The following is an 18,095-nucleotide window of genomic DNA, read 5'->3' as shown; positions in this document are numbered from 1 at the left end:
AGCGCCACCCCGAGGCCGGAGGACCAGGCCTGCAGTCGAGGTCTCAGAGCCCCACCCGGAGGCCAGAGAACTGTCCCCACGCACACCAGTATTCAGAGCGCCACCATGAGGCTGGAGGACCAAACGCCCATTGGAGATCAGTGCGCGCCCCCCACTGCGTCCGAGCGCTCACTGGGGATGAGAGCTCCTCCCGAGGCTGGAGGACCAAACCCAAACCCAGGGATCAGAGCTTCTGTGGACTGGTGCTATTGAACTGTGTTTCACTGATTTTTTTTTTCTCCACTTCTAACATCAGTTCATCAGTGTCTGTCTGTATATATTTGCACCAGTTTAAAAAAGTGTTAGAGTATAAGTTGGTAGAGTTATACATTGCATTTCATAATTTTGTTTGCCCATGATTGGAACTGATTTATTTGTAATTGTGGTTCTTGTTAAGTGCAGACCTGGCCAGTTTTCTCGGTTAATGCGAATCCATCGGACATATACACCGGGGACTTTGAGTGCCTTAATTAAATCTTTAACACTTGTGGTGACACACTTTCCCAACTGGGTCATCACACAATCCAAGATTGACCTCAAATTGTTTAGTTCTGAATAGTTTACTTGAAGAAAGACATGAGTGCCTTTGAGCAGGTGCAGATAAGATTTTCTGATGGAAGCTAGGGTTCTTCTTCTGAAGAAGATTGGGGAGATTAAACAGAGGTGCACAGAAGATTATGACAGGTTTTGATCAGATAGACAAAGGAAAGCTGTACCCAGGTTTTGAGCAAGAGAGATGGGAGCACAATTTTTTTTTTAGAATGAAGTGACAGTAATGACCTATTTCCCAATGCTGAGCAGGTTAGTAGCAAGCAAAGATGATGAATCATCCCAAAAGAAAATTGGATGTTCATTTGCAGAAATAAACTTGCAGTGATAGAGTGGGGGTGGGGGAAGAAGACTGACTGCATTGCTGTTTGGAGACATGGCATGGACTAAATGGGCAAAATGGCCTTCTTCTGTAATGACTGCATGACTCTATGGCTCTGAAAAGCAATAACTTTATTCGGATTTTAAACATTATACAAAGCAGTTATCTGGCCCTGTCCACCACTAATCCCTGTATTTGACCAATTGAACTGACTGCACAGCGATTTTTGGACAGAAACCGTTCAAGGGTCTTCCCCCTATAATAGGAAACATGGGCAACACGCAAGGACACAGACTGAAGAGAATTGCAGTACTGGGTAACAAAATAAGTAGCGTGCATTTCATTGAACAAGAGAAACAATCCAACAATAGTACTGCAAACAGCAGGCCCAACTTGTCTTGTGGAGACTTAGCAGATAATCAATACAGTAAGGCTATAGACATTGGAGGCTTCATGTTTAATAGCATTGAAAAAACCAAAATTAAAATCTTCATTTTTTTAATACAGAGGTTTAAGGTTCTGATCAATCTTTGGCTTTATTATGCCTGAATGTTGTACTAGATGTAATGATGTTCTGGATTCGTTGCTGGCAGAGATTCAGCAAGACCTGGAAGCCCGTCATTCCTGAGATAAAAGAAATTAAGAATTTGCATTCAGTTTGCATCTTTCTCAGCCTCAGTACATTCCCAAATTACATCTAGGGCAGCACCATTTGAAGTGCAGTTCTGTTTGCACAAAGCCAGCTCGGCAATGCGACAGAAAGCAGATAATCATTCGTGATGGTGCTTCAGGGTTGAATGCTGGGCAGGGACACTAGGAAGAAATCCCCAGCTCTTCATCAAAACAGGGGACTGGGATCTTCCGCTTGCAACCGAGGGGATCTCCATTTAACACATTCTCTGAAAGATGGCACCTCCGACAACGTGGCCCCTATCTCAATGCACCACGAGTGGTTAGCCCAGTTTGATGCTCTGGAGTAGGATGCAAACACATGACTCTCTGACCTAAGGGGAAGAGTGGGTAGCCCAATGAGCTGCAGCCCACGTAGTAAACCGAGTGGGCGCTGAAGCAATTGGAAGCAACTTGGGTGAGCGATGGCATACGGCGGTGACTCAGTGCAACGCAGTTGAATGGATGTTTAAAATTCACCAACAGCGTGTGAGCTTGGGCGATACCAGCAGTAAGTTGGCACTCACTCTGTAGCACACCCCACCTTCAGTGGAACGGTACAACAGGCGGAGTTTCACTTCCATCAGATGGTTGCAAAGGAAGGAAGTGGCACACCAGCGGTGGGACAGGCACTCGACCTGTTGAGTCTTCCCGGGAATGTGGGCAATGGGTGTCCAAATGACAGGGCCAAAGATACCAGAGATATGGTGCTGGGATATATGAATGAAGTACAGTATAACTATAGGGTATTGTAAGCATGGATACTGAAAGCAACCTAATTGGTGGGAGGAATGGAGAGGATGGTGCTGTAGTGGTAATCCGACTGGACCAGTAATCCAGAACCCCGGCCTAATTCCCAAATATGGGTTCAAATCCCGCCAGAGCAAGCGGTCAATTTTTAATTCAATAAAGGAAATCTGGAATGAAAATTGCTGCACAATGGCAAGCATTAACTATCACTGATTGTGAAAAAAAAACCCATCTAGTTCACCTCACCTTTAGGGAGGGAAATCTGTCATCTTTACCTGGTCTGGCCGATATTGGGTTGACTTTCCACAGCCCTCTGGGCTATCAGGGACTTTTTTAAAGGTAAGAAATGGCCTAGCTAACAATGCCCACATCCTATGACGAGCAAATAAAAAAGACCAAGGGGAATATGAAATAAATAAAAATTGCATTGTGGATTAAAATGACCCACCTCACGAATGACCTTTTCCACTGTTGAAGGAACATTCTCTGGATCCATTGGTCTCCTCTCCTCTAGATCCTCCAATGGTTTCCTTAATAAACAGATATTAGTTCAACTTATGGAAAGTTTCATTAAAGGATACTCGCTTGGCAATACAGAGCTTGAATGTTGCTTAAAAAAAGGGCTATGCTTGAAAATTTTCATCTCTTCATTCATCAGGACACACACAAGAATGCCAAATTTATACAGCCTGTGAAAAGGTTGCTGATTCGTTGGCCACGATCAGAGTATCAATTTGCCAACCAATCAGTACCCTTTTGTAATGTGGTACAATTTATGAATACCATTCTGAAATTTGGTATTCTCAGTTCCTGACATGTGTGAGATGGAAACTTTTGGCAGCATTTCACCCTTTCTCTCAGCCATGTGGAAGAACTATTTATGGCTCAGCCTCCAGACAGGACAGGATACCCATAACTCATCAGTTCTGAAGAAGTCACACCAGACTCAAAACATTAACTCTGTTTTTCTCTCTCTCCACAAATGCTGCCAGACCTGCTGAGTTTCTCCTGTGCTCTCTGTCTTTGTTTCAGATTTCCAGCATCTGCGGTGTTTTGTCTTTACCACAGGATACCCAGGTTTAACGATGAAATGGCTGTTCTAGTAACTCACCAGAAGGTCCACCCTGAACAACAAGACTTTGAGTGAGCTGCAGTTGTAATGCAGGAGAGATGTGGCTGCATTGGAGAACAGCAAGATCCCACCAGTTGCATGGCTGAGGTCTCTGGGCACCTCAAAGGCTAGTACATTCAGCGTGAGAGCTGTGAGCTGACCCCATGGCCTGTTGTATCTCCAGAGGCATGGGTGAGAGCGGATAGGTGGGAGAAAGGACGGACAGGTTAGGGAGGTGGGCTGGTTTTGGGATGCAGTCGGGGGTGGGGAGATTTTGAAGCTTGTGAAGTCCACATTGATACCATTGGGCTGCAGGGTTCCCTAGCGAAATATAAGGTGCTGTTCCTGCAACCTTCGGGTGGCATCGTTGTGGCCGATACAGTCATCAATGTAACTGAGGAAGAGGTGAGGGATAGGGCCAGTGTAGCTTTGGAAGAGGGATTGTTCCACGTATCCTACAAAGAGGCAGGCATAGCTTGGGCCCATGCGGGTACCCATGGCCACCCCCTTTGTCTGTATGAAGTGGGAGGAATTGAACGAGAAGTTGTTAAGGGTGAGGATGAGTTCAGCTAAGCGGACAAGGATGTCAGTGGAGGAGGACTGGTCAGGCCTGCGGGACAGGAAGAAGTGGAGGGCCTTTAGGCCATCTGCATGGGGAATGCAAGTGTATAGGGACTGGACGTCCATGGTGAAGATGAGGTGCTGGGGACCAGGGTATCGGAAATTTTGGAGGAGGTGGAGGGCTTGGGTGGTGTCACAGACGTAGGTGTGGAGTTCCTGGACCGGGGGCAGAAAATGGAGTTCAGATTATAGAATTATGTTTGTGTGCAATTGGTTCTTGGCTAACAAGGGAATGAAAGGTTAATGGGGGAGGGGAGGTGTAAGATGGGAATGACGGTACATACTCGATGGGCTGAAGGGTCTGTTCTGTGTTGTGTGATTCTACATCTGTTGAAATCAAAATCCGAACAGTCCCTATCTTATTGAACCTAAAGGAGTCAAATGATTCATTCGCAGTTCTCTTCTCCACAGTACAGAAAAGGCCCTTTGGCCCATTGAGCCTGTACCTTCATTCCCATCTTAACCCCTTACATTGACCTTTGACTCCTTTGTTAGTCACAAACCTATCTAACTTCTTCATGAGCACTGCTGTCTACAAAGGGAAAATAAATAGGGAACTTTTGAAATTCCTTACCCAACAGGGCTGTAAATCCTCCATCTTGGAGTATATTTAAGGTTGAGATGGACCGGCCTTTAGTCTCTCAGGGAACTAAGGGATAGGGGAAGTTGGTGCAGTTAAGACAGTCAATCAGCCTTGATTGTACAGAATGGCACAACAAGCTCGATGGGCTGAATGGTTCAGTCCTGCTCCTTCTTCTTATCTTCACATGCTCTGATAGTGCATTTAACATAGTAAGCTATTCACAGGCGCTTCACAAAATGCATTATCAAACACAATTTCATACTGAGTCATGAAGGGTAGTATTAGTGCATTGGGTGGGAATGAATACTTACAGGCTGAAATGAAAGTGCTTGGCAGTCTTATAATAAGTGCTGTCATTATGGTCAATTCCTTCCATGTTATGACAATAATGGCCTTTGTAAGTAAATTATTCATCACTGCACCTATGGTCTAGTGGTATTATTGCTAGACTATTAATCCAGACGTTCAGGGGACCTGGGTTCGAATCCAGCCACGGCAGTTGGTGGGATTCAAATGCAAAAATAATTTAGAGTTAAGAATCTAATGATGACAATTGTCAGGAAAAGCCCCTCTGGTTCACTAATGTCCCTTAAGGGAATGAAATCTACCATCTTTACCTGGTCTGGCCTACATGTGACTCCAGACCCACAGCAATATGACAGACTCTTAAGTGCCCTCTGGGCAATTAGGGATGGGGCAATAAATGCTGGTCCAGCCAGCGATGCCCACATCCCATGAATGAATTTTAAATAAAACGAGGAAATGAGAATACAGACAGGATGGTCACAAACATGTGAACCAGGAGCAGTAGCCATTTGGCCTCAGAGTTCTGAGGGAGGGTCACTGGACCCGAAACATTAACTTTGATTTCTTTCTACTGCCAGACCAGCAGAGATTTTCCACCAATTTCTGTTTCTTTTTTGTTTCTTCTTGTGTATGCTTGGAACATCACGTCGGGCTCATTGGCATTTGGCGGTAATGTAAGGGGGGGCAGCACAGTGGCACAGTGGGTTAGCATTGCTGCCTCACAGCGCCAGGGACCTGGGTTCAATTCCACCCTCGAGCGACTGTCTGTGTGGAGTTTGCACATTCTCCCCGTGTCTGCGTGGGTTTCCTCCGGGTGCTCTGGTTTCCTCCCACAGTCCAAAGATGTGCAGGCAAGGTAGATTGGCCATGCTAAATTGCCCGTAGTGTTCATGGATGTGTAGATTGGGTGGTTTCTAGGGGTGGGATGCTCTGAGGGTCAGTATGGACTTGTTGGGCCAAAGGGCCTGTTTCCACACTGTAGGGATTCTATGATTCTAATAACATCTTTGCTTGCTTGACGCCCGCAGACTGAAGAGTGGCTATTTTTCATACCAACAGAGCAGAAGGGTGGTCAAACAGCTAGGTTTGAAGCGAGGAGGAAGGAGAGCTACCAAGTCAGGAAGGCTGAGAGAGGGAATCCTGGAAATTAGGGACTCAGCAGGTGAGAGCACACTATCTGGTGAAGGAACCGTAAAAATCATGACAGGCCAGAGTTGGGGAAGCAAAGAGATCTCAGAAAGTTGTGGGGCTCACAGCAAATTGTAGAGACAGGGATGGGGTGAGGATATGAATAAAAGGTTCAGAACCTCAAAGCAGCCTTTGACTACTATTTTAGCTCAGTTGTCACGGCATTAACGTAGGCCTCAACATTGCAATGATTGTTAGCTCAAAAATGGGAGCTGCATCAAGGACTGAATGATCAATTGTATGATTATACTCCAGGCAGGGAATGGAAGGGAAGCAGTTGCATGGTAGTAATATTACTAGACTTGGAATCCTAAAGCCCAGACTAACAGGCTGGGGGAAAAAAATGGGTCAAATCCCACTGCGGCATCTGAAGGAAGTTATATTTGACTGAAGTTGCAATGAAATGCTGGTCTCAGTCATAATGATCATAATAAATCTACAGCAATGTCATAGATCCTCTGGTTCACTAATGTCCCTCAGAGGACAAAAGCTGCTGTCTTTACCTAGTCTAGCCAACACGTCCCAAACTCATGAGGATAACTCTGAGATAGCCTTTAAGATAAATTCAGAGTGAGCAATAAATGCCAGCGATGCTCACATTTGGAGAATAAATTTTAAAACTCGAAAAGGCATATTAAAACCACATGGGGAATGATTGAGGTGAACAGATAGATGGAATGAAGAGGTGACTAGGACCATAAGAAGTCACTGAAAAGGTTAGATGAGTAAATTTTGTGCACAGCACAAACAACAGGGTGTGCCAGATGGACCGAATGGCCTGTCTCTGTACTGTAAATGCTATGCAATTCTGTGCCAGCTTTGAGGCGAGGTGGGAGTGATGTTTACTGCTGGATAAATATGAAAGGTTGACTCACTTCTCCGTCTTCTTCCTGTAGTAGCACAGGTAATATGCCACGCTAGTGAAGAAAGCCACAGCCATTAATGTCACTAGGATTCCAATAACCATGGCAGCCCTGTTCATGGCTATGGGCTGTCTGTGATGATCTGTAAAATATGTAACAGCAAGTTATAACGAGTCAGACAGATAAAGGAGGCTTGCAGGAAATTAACCTGCTCAATGGGTGTGCTGTTAAAACTTCTTGCTCTTGCCATTAAAATCACTCCCGCGGCCTTGCTGCTCACTGCTCCCGTGTCTGACCTCTTCCAGTTGAACACCACCCCCCCATCCCGCCCAACACTTTGTATTTCCCTTCACCCCTCCCCCATTAGCGGCCATGCCTTCAACATCCCTGCACTCCACACTCTGTTATTCCCAAACTAAACCCATTCATCACCCATTTACTCCTTCAAGACCATAGTTCTTTCCCGAATTTCTTCCTCTATTGGCTTGCTGTGATACTTGCTTGTTGTCAGTATCCTGGGATTATTCTTCAAAAGTCATTGAGAGGCAATTATGAGTCCTCAGATGGTAAATGATGGGAGACTCTTGGACATGGAAGGTACATGATAGCCAATGAATGACAAGACACTGCAAATATAAATGGGACAGACTTGCCTATGATGAGCAATAACTGTGATTTAAGTTGCGTGATTCACATATATTTTAGTATCATTTGTTTTGAGTTTGGATTTTGGAATTTTGAACAAGTGGCATTTGGGTTTTCCGTGTGTCTGAAGGGGATAAATTATCAACTTGCAAGTACTTTTGTAGCCATGGTGATGTGTTTTTGCAAAATAAAATCTGATAGAGAGATAGTTTTGGAGTAATGGGTATTTGTTTATATTGGGAAAGTTTATGAGTGAACTATGTAAACAGTGAAACATTAAGCTTTCAGAGAGAATATTCTGGATTTTGTTGCTTACATTGACACATGGATGTAATACACTGCTTCAAATCGTGCATGTACAGATTTCTGGGGGATATGGTGGGGTGGAGAGAGGAAGAGGTAAAGAGGTCCCAGCAGGAGGAAGGAAGCTAGGAAAGAGATCGGGATCTGGGAAAGAACTGCACTGGGGCTGGGGTCAGGGTGGGGTGAGGAGGGAAGTGGGGTGAAAAATAGAACTGGGAAGGGTACGGGGAGAAAGCCAGGGTGGGGGAAGGGAAAAGAGCAGGGGTAGGGGAGAGGACAGCTGGAAGGTGGGGGGGAGGCAGCCGGAGATAGAGAGCAGACAAGTGTGGGTGGTGGGGGGGGTTGGTGGGGGTGGTGGTTAAGAGAGCTAGTGGAGGCATGGAAGGGAGATAGGAGTAGTGTCTCCTGTCTCCTCGGCCTTCCTTGTGCCACCCCCTCCTGTGTCCTGGTCTGTGCTTGCACCAACTCCTCCTGAGTTCTGGGTGCTTCTTGGTGACCCTGCACGCCTGGCTCCTGTGCCCTCCACCCTTCACACTCTGGGTGTCCCCCACCATCCTGCAGGCATATCCCTCACGCACGACTAACCCCCACTTCAAAATCACAGGTGCTTCCCTGCAGTTGTTGGTGTCAGCAAACACTGTCTTTTATTTGGTTGGTGGAAACACCCTTAGCTTACGGGGAAAAATATTTTCAACTGGGGCATTTCTTCAAAAGGCTGAAACTGAATATGAGGCAGGGAGAGGATAATTTAGAATTGTCAATAACAGGTTACCTCAGTGTAAAGTGTTTAAAAGTTCTAGACCTGAAGTGTTTGATTAAAACTTTGAAGGAGCTATGTGAAGCCGAGAAAGTCTAAGCTCAGTTACATGACAAACCAAAGTCTTATCAGGTTACCAAGAATTGAAGCCACAGCTAAGTGTGTAGTAGAAAAGAGATTTCTCTCTGCTGTTCAAGTACTGTAAAGGAATGCTTTTAGTGCTGATGGGTTTGTATTTTTAGTCTGTATTTCAAAATCTTTAAACGCATGTTCAATGCAAATAGCTTGATTTATTCAATTTTATCGTAGTTTATTTTGTGTAATAAAATTCTGTTTTATTGCTGAACCTGAGTCTGGAGCATTGATTTGTGGTTCAGTGAGAAACGACCTTGTGAAAACTAACAAAAATGTGATGCAACTATTTCAGTCTGAGATCTGACTTTTTGAGACGTAACGTCAGCTGGGATCACAATAGCAACAGGAAATAGAGAATTTGCAATAGAGGACAATGGGATACGAGCTAAGCAATGGGAAACTGATGTACAATGGAATATAGAAGACCACCAACTGGGGATAGTAATTTATGGAGTGTACAGGATATGACTGAGTGACGTGGAAATGCAACAAAGTGGCATTTATTGGGATAGAGAAAGAAGGTAAGTGAGGTGCAATGGGACTTTGAGGATGACCAATTGGGTAGAGTGGGATACGGGGGAACAAAGTGGGCTGCAGTTATCACCCAATAGGGGAGAGTGGAATAGAGAAGGAACAAAGTGGGGTGCAGTGGAGTATGGAGGGTACAGAATAGAGCAAAGCAGAATAGAGACAGTACAAAGCGGGGTGCAGTGGGATTTGGAGAACACCATATCAGGTAGAGTTTGACAGAGAAAGCGCAAAGTGTGAATTACATTTATGTAGCTGCACATCTGGTGTGGATGTAATAAAAACCACATCATAGAAATGATAGGTTAGAAAGTTCCGGTGAGTGAATGACATGGACAAGTGGAGTTCATTTGTCAGCCTACAGTTTGCAAGTAGGTTAAAGCCTCTGTTAAAATGGAGAAGCCTGGCTGCCTTAAAATCTTATCTGCCAACCTCACTCTCATTGAATAAGTCAGTGCCCTGGTAAGATTCAATTGGACAGTGGATATCCAGCGCTGTGCTGGCAACAAGGTTCATACCTGCTGAGTGACTCTCTTCAGCAATCACTGGAAACACTGTTCAAGAAGAAAATGGTAAAAATGTCAGAGCAAAATCTTTTACAACTGCCCCCTCTCCCAACACCACCCTCCACACACATTCGAAGCTGCCTTACTTTAGTTCTTGCCCCATCCTTCTTTCCTCAGCCTTATCAGGGTGTCAGCTATATGGCTTGTTGGGTAGTGTTCTCATCTCCATGGGTTCACATCCCACTTCAGTGTCTAGGCACTGGACAGAATTGCAGACTTTCAGGCTAGATGTTAACAACAGGTTCCCCATCTCTCCCCCAGGTTATTGTAAATGGTCTCGCAGGGGAGCTCTACTCTGTATCCCGGCCAATATTTATCCCTTCACCAATGCCACTGAAATATGATCTGTTCCTTAGGTCACGGTGGCTGGTGGGATCTCTCAGTGTGCAATTTGTACGCTGTTTCTCTTATGGTTCAGCAGTAATTACACTTCAGAAAAAAAACTTTCAATGGCTGCAAAACAATGTTGGAAACTTTCCGGGACCGTGAAAGTTAATATTGAAATTCAATTATCTATTTATGGGATTTTTCCCCCTGACTATTTGCTTCCTGCTTTGTCCTTGACACTCGAAGGTGCTGTCTCTGTCGGCTCTCACTTCACAGGAGGCCAACTTGTACCTCCTATCACTGGACGTTCCCCACTCGTTATTTAACCTGATGTTCATCACAGACCGTGCCAACCCACATCCGCCTCTACACGAATCTGCACCCACCAGGGCTCACTGTTTAAAAATAATGGGATCAGAGATGAGAGCAAATTCTTCTCTCACAGGGGACTGACAGTCTTTGGAGCTCTCTTCCTCCAAAGGCAATGGAAACAGTCCACTGTTTAAGTCAGAGGTAAGACAAATGCTTCATAAACAATTGGTGAAAGGCTATCAGCAGTAGACAGGAAGATGGTATAATCAGAGCAGCCACAATCTTATTGAATGGTCAAACAAGCACAAAGAGCCAAGTGGCCTAATTGTACACAGTTTTGCAAGACTAAATAGAACTGTAGAAATGATGCGCACAGAAAGAAACCACTCGGCCCATTTTGTCCATGCCAACCCAAAGACACCCGGAACTCCTTTCTAATCCTATCTTCCTGCACACGGCCCATAGCCCTGCAGCTTAAGGAGCAGATCCAGGTACATTTTTAAACACTGCCCCCACCAAAAACTCAGGCAGCCAATTTCAGACACCCCACCACCCTCTGCATAAAAAAAAGCTTTTCCTCACATCCCTCTAATCTTGCTGCCACTTAGCTTGAATCCATAACCCCTGGTTTTTGAACTCTCTGCCAGGGGAAACGGGTGCCTCCTGTCTATCTCTACCCCTCACAATTTTGTACATCTCACCACGTTGCCCCCCTCACCCTTCTCTGTTCCAAGGAAAACAACCCCAACCTCTCCAATCTCACCCCATAGCTACAACTCTCCAGCCCTGGAAACATTCTAGTCAATCTTCTCCGCACTCTCTCCAGAGCAATTACATCCTTCCTGTAACATGGTGACTAGAACTACAAACAACACTCCAGATGTGGCCTTACCAGCGTCTTACATTAATTCTAATATGTCTGGATAGACTGAATGTTGGGTGGACCAATGTCACAGTCTCTGGATATGGGGTAGGTCATTTTGAACTGACGTGAAGAGAAACTTCGTTTACTCAATGGGTCTGGAGGTTCTGTGCAGAGTTTTGGTCGCGGGACCAAAATCAATTAAAGGCATACTTTCATTGGAGGCTGTACAGCAGAGGTTTACTAAATTAATCTCCGGGATGAGGAGGTTGTCCTGTGATGGGAAGCTGAGAAAACTCTGTCTATAATCCCTGGAGTTTAGAAGAATGAGAGGTGATCTCATTGAGACAATGCAAACGTTGTCAGGATCGATACTGAGTGATTATCTCCCTTACCCACCTCATTGGCTGGGGAATCAAAAACACAGCCTCGGATGAGGGGCTGATCCTGTAGGATTGAGTGAAGAGAAATCTCTTCACTCACAGTATTGTGAACCTTTGGATTTTGGATTTCAGGGACTTGCGGACGTTCCATTGCTCAGTAGATTTAAGGCAGAAACAGGCATATTTTTGGTCCTTCAGGGAATCAGAGAATGCGGAGAGCTGGTGGGAAAGTAGATCTGAAGCCCAAGATCAGCCATGTTCATATTGAATGACAGAAGATGCTCAACGAACTGAATGGCCTATTCCTGCTCCGATGTATTGCGAGAAACTTTCAGAAGGGAATTTGGTAAACGCAAAATTAAATAAAGATAAACACCAAAATGTTTTCCAGGCCAAGGGAAAAGGGCAGGGGAGTTGAATTAATTGGACACTGCTTTCCGGGATCTGATTTAGATGGACTTAATAGCATTCTTCTGTGATGAAATAACTCAGGATGAAGCGGAAGGGAAGTCTGAGTAGGTGCAACGTTATATATCTCCAACCAATGCTCCAATTTCACACCCCAAGTTTGTCTCTGTGCCCAGGTCTGGGCACGGTGGTGAAGATACTAGACCATGGGGTGGCAAGGTGACTGAGTAATTAGCACTGCTACCTCATGGCTCTAGGGACATGGGTTCAATTCCAGATTCGGTCACATGTTTTTTTTCCTTTAATCATTAACGGGATGAGGGAGGCGCTGGCCAGGCAGCATTCATTGCCCATCCCTAATTGCCCAGAGGGCAGTTAAGAATCAACCACATTGCTGTGGGTCTGGAGTCATATGTACGCCAGACCAGGTAAGGATGGCAGTTTACTTCCTAAAGGGCATTAGTGAGCCAGATGGGTTTTTCCGACAAGTGACAATGGATTCATGGTCATCATTAGATTCTTAATTCCAGATATTTTATTGAATTCAAATTCCACCATCTGCCATGGCGGGATTCAAACTAATGTCCCCAGAACATTATCTGGGTCTCTGGATTAACAGTCCAGTGATAATACCACTAGGTCATTGCCTCCCCTCATGTCCTTCCTGTGTCTGTGTGAGTTTCCTCCGGGTGCTCTGGTTTCCTCCCACAGTCCAAAGATGTGCAGGCTAGGTGGATTGGCCATGCTAAATTGCCCGTAGTGTCCAGGGACGCGCAAACTAGGTGGATTGGCCATGGGAATGCAGGGTTACAGGGATAGGGTAGGGGGGTTGGGTCTGGATGGGATGCTCTTCAGATGGTCGATGGAGCTGAATGGCCCATTTCCATATTTGTAAGAATTCTATGATTCAAAGCACAGCATTTATTGCTCATCCCTAACTGAGTTAAGGGTCAACCACATTGCTGTGTGTTTGGAGTCACTTGTAGGCCAGACCAGTTTCCTAAAGGACATTAGCGAAGCAGGTAGGTTGTTTTGGTAATTGACGAGGGTTTCATGGTCATCATTAGACTCTTAATTTCAGACCTTTTTTTTAAAAATTGAATTCAAATTCCATCATCTGCCTTGGTGGGATTTGAATCTGGGCCTTTGGAACATTACCTGAATCTCTAGATTAACAGCCCAGCGATAATACCATTTGTCCATTTCCTCCCCATGATACCAACAAGAGTCTAGCCTTCAGCACTGTACCCACACCCCGGCCTGGAATCACCACATTTACCATTCATTCTGGTCTGAACTGGTCTCATTTGTGACAGCAATGGATTAGACCAGATTCCACTGAGGATCACACTTCAGGCAACTCTTTAATAAACCAAAGGGTCTCTTACCTCCTCTTTCATCTGACTTATTGTCTTCTTTCCCTGCTGGAATAAAGAGCAGACAGAAAAAGAGTTGACGCAGAACCACGCAAGTAATAACAAACCTGTTGATGCAACTTGACTTGCAGTTCGGCAACACCTTGTTTCTGAAATTCTCATCTTTGTCTTCAAATCCCTTCACATCCTCACCCCTTTTCTAACTTCCTCCAACCCCACAACTTCCCCAGATATTTGCAATTCAGGTGCCTGAGCATCCCAAATTTTATTTGCTCCACAGACGGGGAACTGTGCTATCAGCCACCTGGGCCCTAAACTCGAAGTTGTTTCTTAAATCTCTCTCTACCTCTTTTATAATTGTCTCCATTGAAACCCAGCTTCTTGACAAAGTTTTTGCAAATAACCTATTGTGCCTGATAGACCTCTTGTGTGAGATGCTTTAGGCTGCTTCACTACCTCAATAGGAGTTTGAATTGGTTTCACCATTTGGTTACAGTGGTTTGGTGAGGAGCTGCCCAGAGGTGGGCTTTCATCTGCTCATTTCGGTCTCCACGGTTAAAATAGCAGCACCCAGAGTCACTTAAAGTGACTGAGTGGCTCTCGGAGCCAGGTTCGAGTCCCACTCCTCCGACCTACAGAGACAATCAGGCTGACTGCTCTCAAAAGCTCTGCTGGCAGAAGGGGTGGGCTCAGCTGGAGATGCTGTCTCTCAGACAGGATCGTAGAGTCTCTACAGTGTGGAAGCAGGCCATTCGGCCCAACAAGTCCACACTGCCCACCGCCCATCTCCGAAGAGCATCCCACCCAGGCCTACCAAATCCCTGTAACCCTGCATTTCCCATGACAAATCCACCTCGCCGACACATCCCTGGACACTAGGGGACAATTTAGCATGTCCGAGCCACCTAAACTGCACATCTTTGGACTGTATGAGGAAACCGGAGCACCCGGATGACATGCATACAGACACGGGGAGAATGTGCAAACTCCACACACAGAGTCGCCTGAGGCTGGAATCGAACCGGGTCCCTGGGGCTGTGAGGCAGCAGTGCTAACCACCGAGCCACCCGCTAAACTCAGAACCCCTCGACAGTAATTAGCCCATGGGACTTTCCTCAGACTAGCAGGGATTCATCCAATCTTTACAGCATTACAGAATTGCTACAGTGCCAAAGGAGGCCGTTCATCCCATCATGCCTGTACTAGCTCTATTGCCTAGCGCCAGTCTCCTGCCTTTGCCCCGAATCCCTGCACACCATCTCCATCCAAATAACCAACTAATACCATCTTGAATGCCTCAACCAGTTGCTTCTCAGCATGGCTACTATCTCTCCCTCCACTTAACAAACGCCACATCAACTCTAAACAAACCATAAACTCTGCTGCCCCGTCCCCTTTGTCTAGGTGCTGCTTAACTTCCTCCAGTGACTGTGGTGGGATTTGAACTCATGTCTCTGCAGGATTGTTAGAGCGGCGATGCGAATACAATGCCCACTTGTTCAATCAGGGGATGGGCCCTACCTTTCACGTGGATGACCCTGACCGCTGATTTGACGTTGTAGTTGAAATCATAGACAGTGCACACGTATTCCCCTTCGTCCTCCTTCGTCACGGCATATAGCTTGTACAGGCTCAGGCCATCGAGCGGCTTCCCCTGAAAGCAAGGTCCACAAGTTCATACAGCACTCAGAGCCCCTTGTGTTAAATCCCCCATATGGGGGTATTCATAGTCATAGAATCCCTACATTATGGAAACAGGCCCTTCAGCCCAACAAGTCCACGCTGACCCTCAGAACATCCCACCCAGAGCCATCCCCCCCCATAACACACCAAATCTACACATCCCTGAACACTGCCGGCAATTTGGCATGGCCAATCCACCCTAACCTGCACATCTTTGGACTGTGGGAGGAAACCCACGCAGACACAGGGGGAGAATGTGCAAACTCCACACAGGTAGTTACCCGAGGGTGGAATCGAACCCGGGTCCCTGGCGCTGTGAGGCAGCAGTGCTAACCCACTGAGCCACTGTGCCATATTGCTGAGAACTCCTCATGTTAAATACCCCGTGTGAGGGTGTTACTGATAGCAACTTATGTTAAATACCCCGTGTAAGGGTGTTACTGATAGCAACTCATGTTAAATACCCTGTGTAAGGGTGTTACTGATAGCAACTCATGTTAAATACCCTGTGTAAGGGTGTTACTGATAGCAACTTATGTTAAATACCCTGTATGAGGGTGTTACTGATAGCAACTCATGTTAAATACCCCCTGTAAGGGTGTTACTGATAGCACCTCATGTTAAATACCCTGCGTGAGGGTATTACTGATAGCACCTCATATTAAATACCCTATAGCTGGGGCACTGGGAGTGAGTTAAGGTTTATTGAAACCATCACAAGGACAGGGCGAGACTGGGTTGAGTTTAAAATGTCAGGGGAGTATGGAATGAACATGTGACCCTAACCTGGAACCCCAACCTGACCCCAACATTGACCCAGTCCCAGACCCAACTCCAAAGTGAGTTCCAACCCAAATTCCAATCCGAAACCCAATCCCTGCTGGACCCTCCCTAGCAGCTACGTGAGCCTGTGGGCTCCAGTGTTTGATAGGTTCAGGCCTGACCAAGGAGAGTGCGCTGTGTAGCTGTATTGTGAACAATACACTCAGAAGTTCCACTAAGCAGTATTTTTCCAAACGCTGGGAGAGCGGCTAGCTGTGTGGTGACCGTGGCAGCAAAAGTCCTGGCCAGACCCCTGAGGGAGAACAGTTAGCTCCACGTAGTTGGTGATCTGTGGGCCTCTGCCTGCGACTTGATACAAACTCACATCTTTTTCCCAGACGTACTCCGCTGGTGAGGGGTTGGTGTCAGCCGTGCAGTTCAGGGTGACGTTATCGCCCTCTCTGATCATACCACTGGGCGGCTGGACCTCAATCATAACGCTCTCCACTGGGTCTGTATGTGGGAAAAGGGAGACAGAGAGAGATCAAGCATTCCTTAGGGCTCAGGAGAAAGGAAGACCTGCATTTGTATAGAGCCATTTTGGGACCCCTTGAATGCTTTACAGCCAATGCGGTATGTTTAAAGAGCCGTCACTGCTCAAATCTAATGGTCAGTATCTGCACAAGCTCTCTGAGCATAGCCAGATAATGTCAACATACAGACTAGAGCCATTCGGCCCCTCAAACAAGCTCCGTCTTTTGATCAAATTAGGGTTGGACTGATAGTGACCTCAGCTCTGCATTTCCAGCGACCTCCTAGTTTGGCTCCCTGTTCAACCAAGAGTGCAGCCAACTCGATCTTAAAAATAGAGCCAGTCTCCACTGCTCCCTCTGGAAGAGAATTCAATAGACTCGACACCCTCAGACAGAACATGTGCCTCCGTCTTAAACAGGAGACCCCCTTCTTTTTAATTCGTGTCCACTTGTTCTCATCTCTCCCACAAGGGGAAACATCCTTTCAGCCCTACTTGATCTTAGATGTTTCAGTCAGGTCACTTTTTATTCTTGCAAACTCTAATGGATATAGGCTCATCCTGCCTGACCTTTCCTTGCAATATAAATCCCCTCATCCTCAAAATCAGTTCAGTGAACATTCTCTGAACTGCTTTGCATGCAATTATGTTCTTCCTTAAATAGGGGAACCAAAACTGTGCATAGTGCTTCAGAGGTAGTCTCATTAATCCTCGTACAATTGGAGCAGCACTTCTCTATTTTTCTATTCTGTTCCCCTTCCAATGATGGACAATCCATTTGCCTCCTGAAAATGCTTGCTGTACTTGCCCATTAACCTTTGATGATTCGAGTACTAGGTCACCCAGATCCCTCTGCGCCTCAAGGTTCTCTATTTAAATAGTACACTTCTTTCCTATTCTTCCTACCAAAGTAGACAGGTTCACATTTTCCCATATTAAACTCCATCTGCCATATTTTTGCCCACTCTCTGAATTTATCTATACCCCTTTGTAGACCCTTTACCTGCTTTTGCGCCTTACTGTCCTACCTAAGTCCATGTCATCCGCTAATTTAGCAACCACAGATTTGGAACCTTTGTTAGGTCATTGATAAACTTTTCCTGTTATGATTTCTAGTGAGGAATAAGAGAACCTTATCATTACAAGGTGACCTAATAGAGGTTTATAAAAGCTTGAGGGCGTAGATAAGGTGAATGGAAGGTGTCTTTTCCCAAGGGTGGTGGATTTCACAAGACTAGGCGACATATTTTTAAGGTGAGAAGACAGACACGGGTGCAATTTCTTTTACACAGAGAGTGGTTCGTGTGTAGAATGAACTTCCAGAGGAAGTGGTGGATGCAGGTGCAGTTATGACATTTAAAAGAAGGAGGGATATGGGCCAAGCACAGGCAGGTGGGACTAGTTTAGTTTGGGATTATGTTCGGCATGGACTGGTTGGATCGAAGTGTCTGTTTCCGTGCTGTATGTCTCAATAACTCTACGACTAGCTCCCCTGCTCCCTCTTGAAATCATGGC

The 18,095-nt window shown here is 45.8% G+C and overlaps 1 protein-coding gene across 2 annotated transcripts in view; it reads right to left on the bottom strand.

The window, feature by feature from the left end:
- Positions 1-1,024: 1,024 nt before the first annotated feature.
- LOC109913867 (CD166 antigen-like) overlaps positions 1,025-18,095 on the bottom strand; it is a 39,200-nt gene continuing 22,129 nt past the window's right edge. Inside the window, exons 7-13 of one of the 2 annotated variants that reach the window (XM_048616941.1) lie at positions 16,434-16,561; positions 15,125-15,257; positions 13,616-13,651; positions 9,888-9,923; positions 7,014-7,143; positions 2,778-2,859; positions 1,025-1,534 (exon numbers count right to left, since the gene is read on the bottom strand). In XM_048616941.1, the coding sequence (XP_048472898.1) occupies positions 1,529-1,534; positions 2,778-2,859; positions 7,014-7,143; positions 9,888-9,923; positions 13,616-13,651; positions 15,125-15,257; positions 16,434-16,561 (551 nt within the window). In that variant the 3' untranslated portion in view covers positions 1,025-1,528. The remainder of the gene's footprint in view (positions 1,535-2,777; positions 2,860-7,013; positions 7,144-9,887; positions 9,924-13,615; positions 13,652-15,124; positions 15,258-16,433; positions 16,562-18,095) is intronic. The other variant, XM_048616942.1, reaches the window with a different exon arrangement.

The sequence above is a fragment of the Rhincodon typus genome, chromosome 35 (genome assembly GCF_021869965.1).
Source record: "Rhincodon typus isolate 14 chromosome 35, sRhiTyp1.1, whole genome shotgun sequence".
NCBI classification, from domain to species: Eukaryota; Metazoa; Chordata; class Chondrichthyes; order Orectolobiformes; family Rhincodontidae; genus Rhincodon; species Rhincodon typus.
This window is presented reverse-complemented; position numbering and strand designations above follow the sequence as displayed.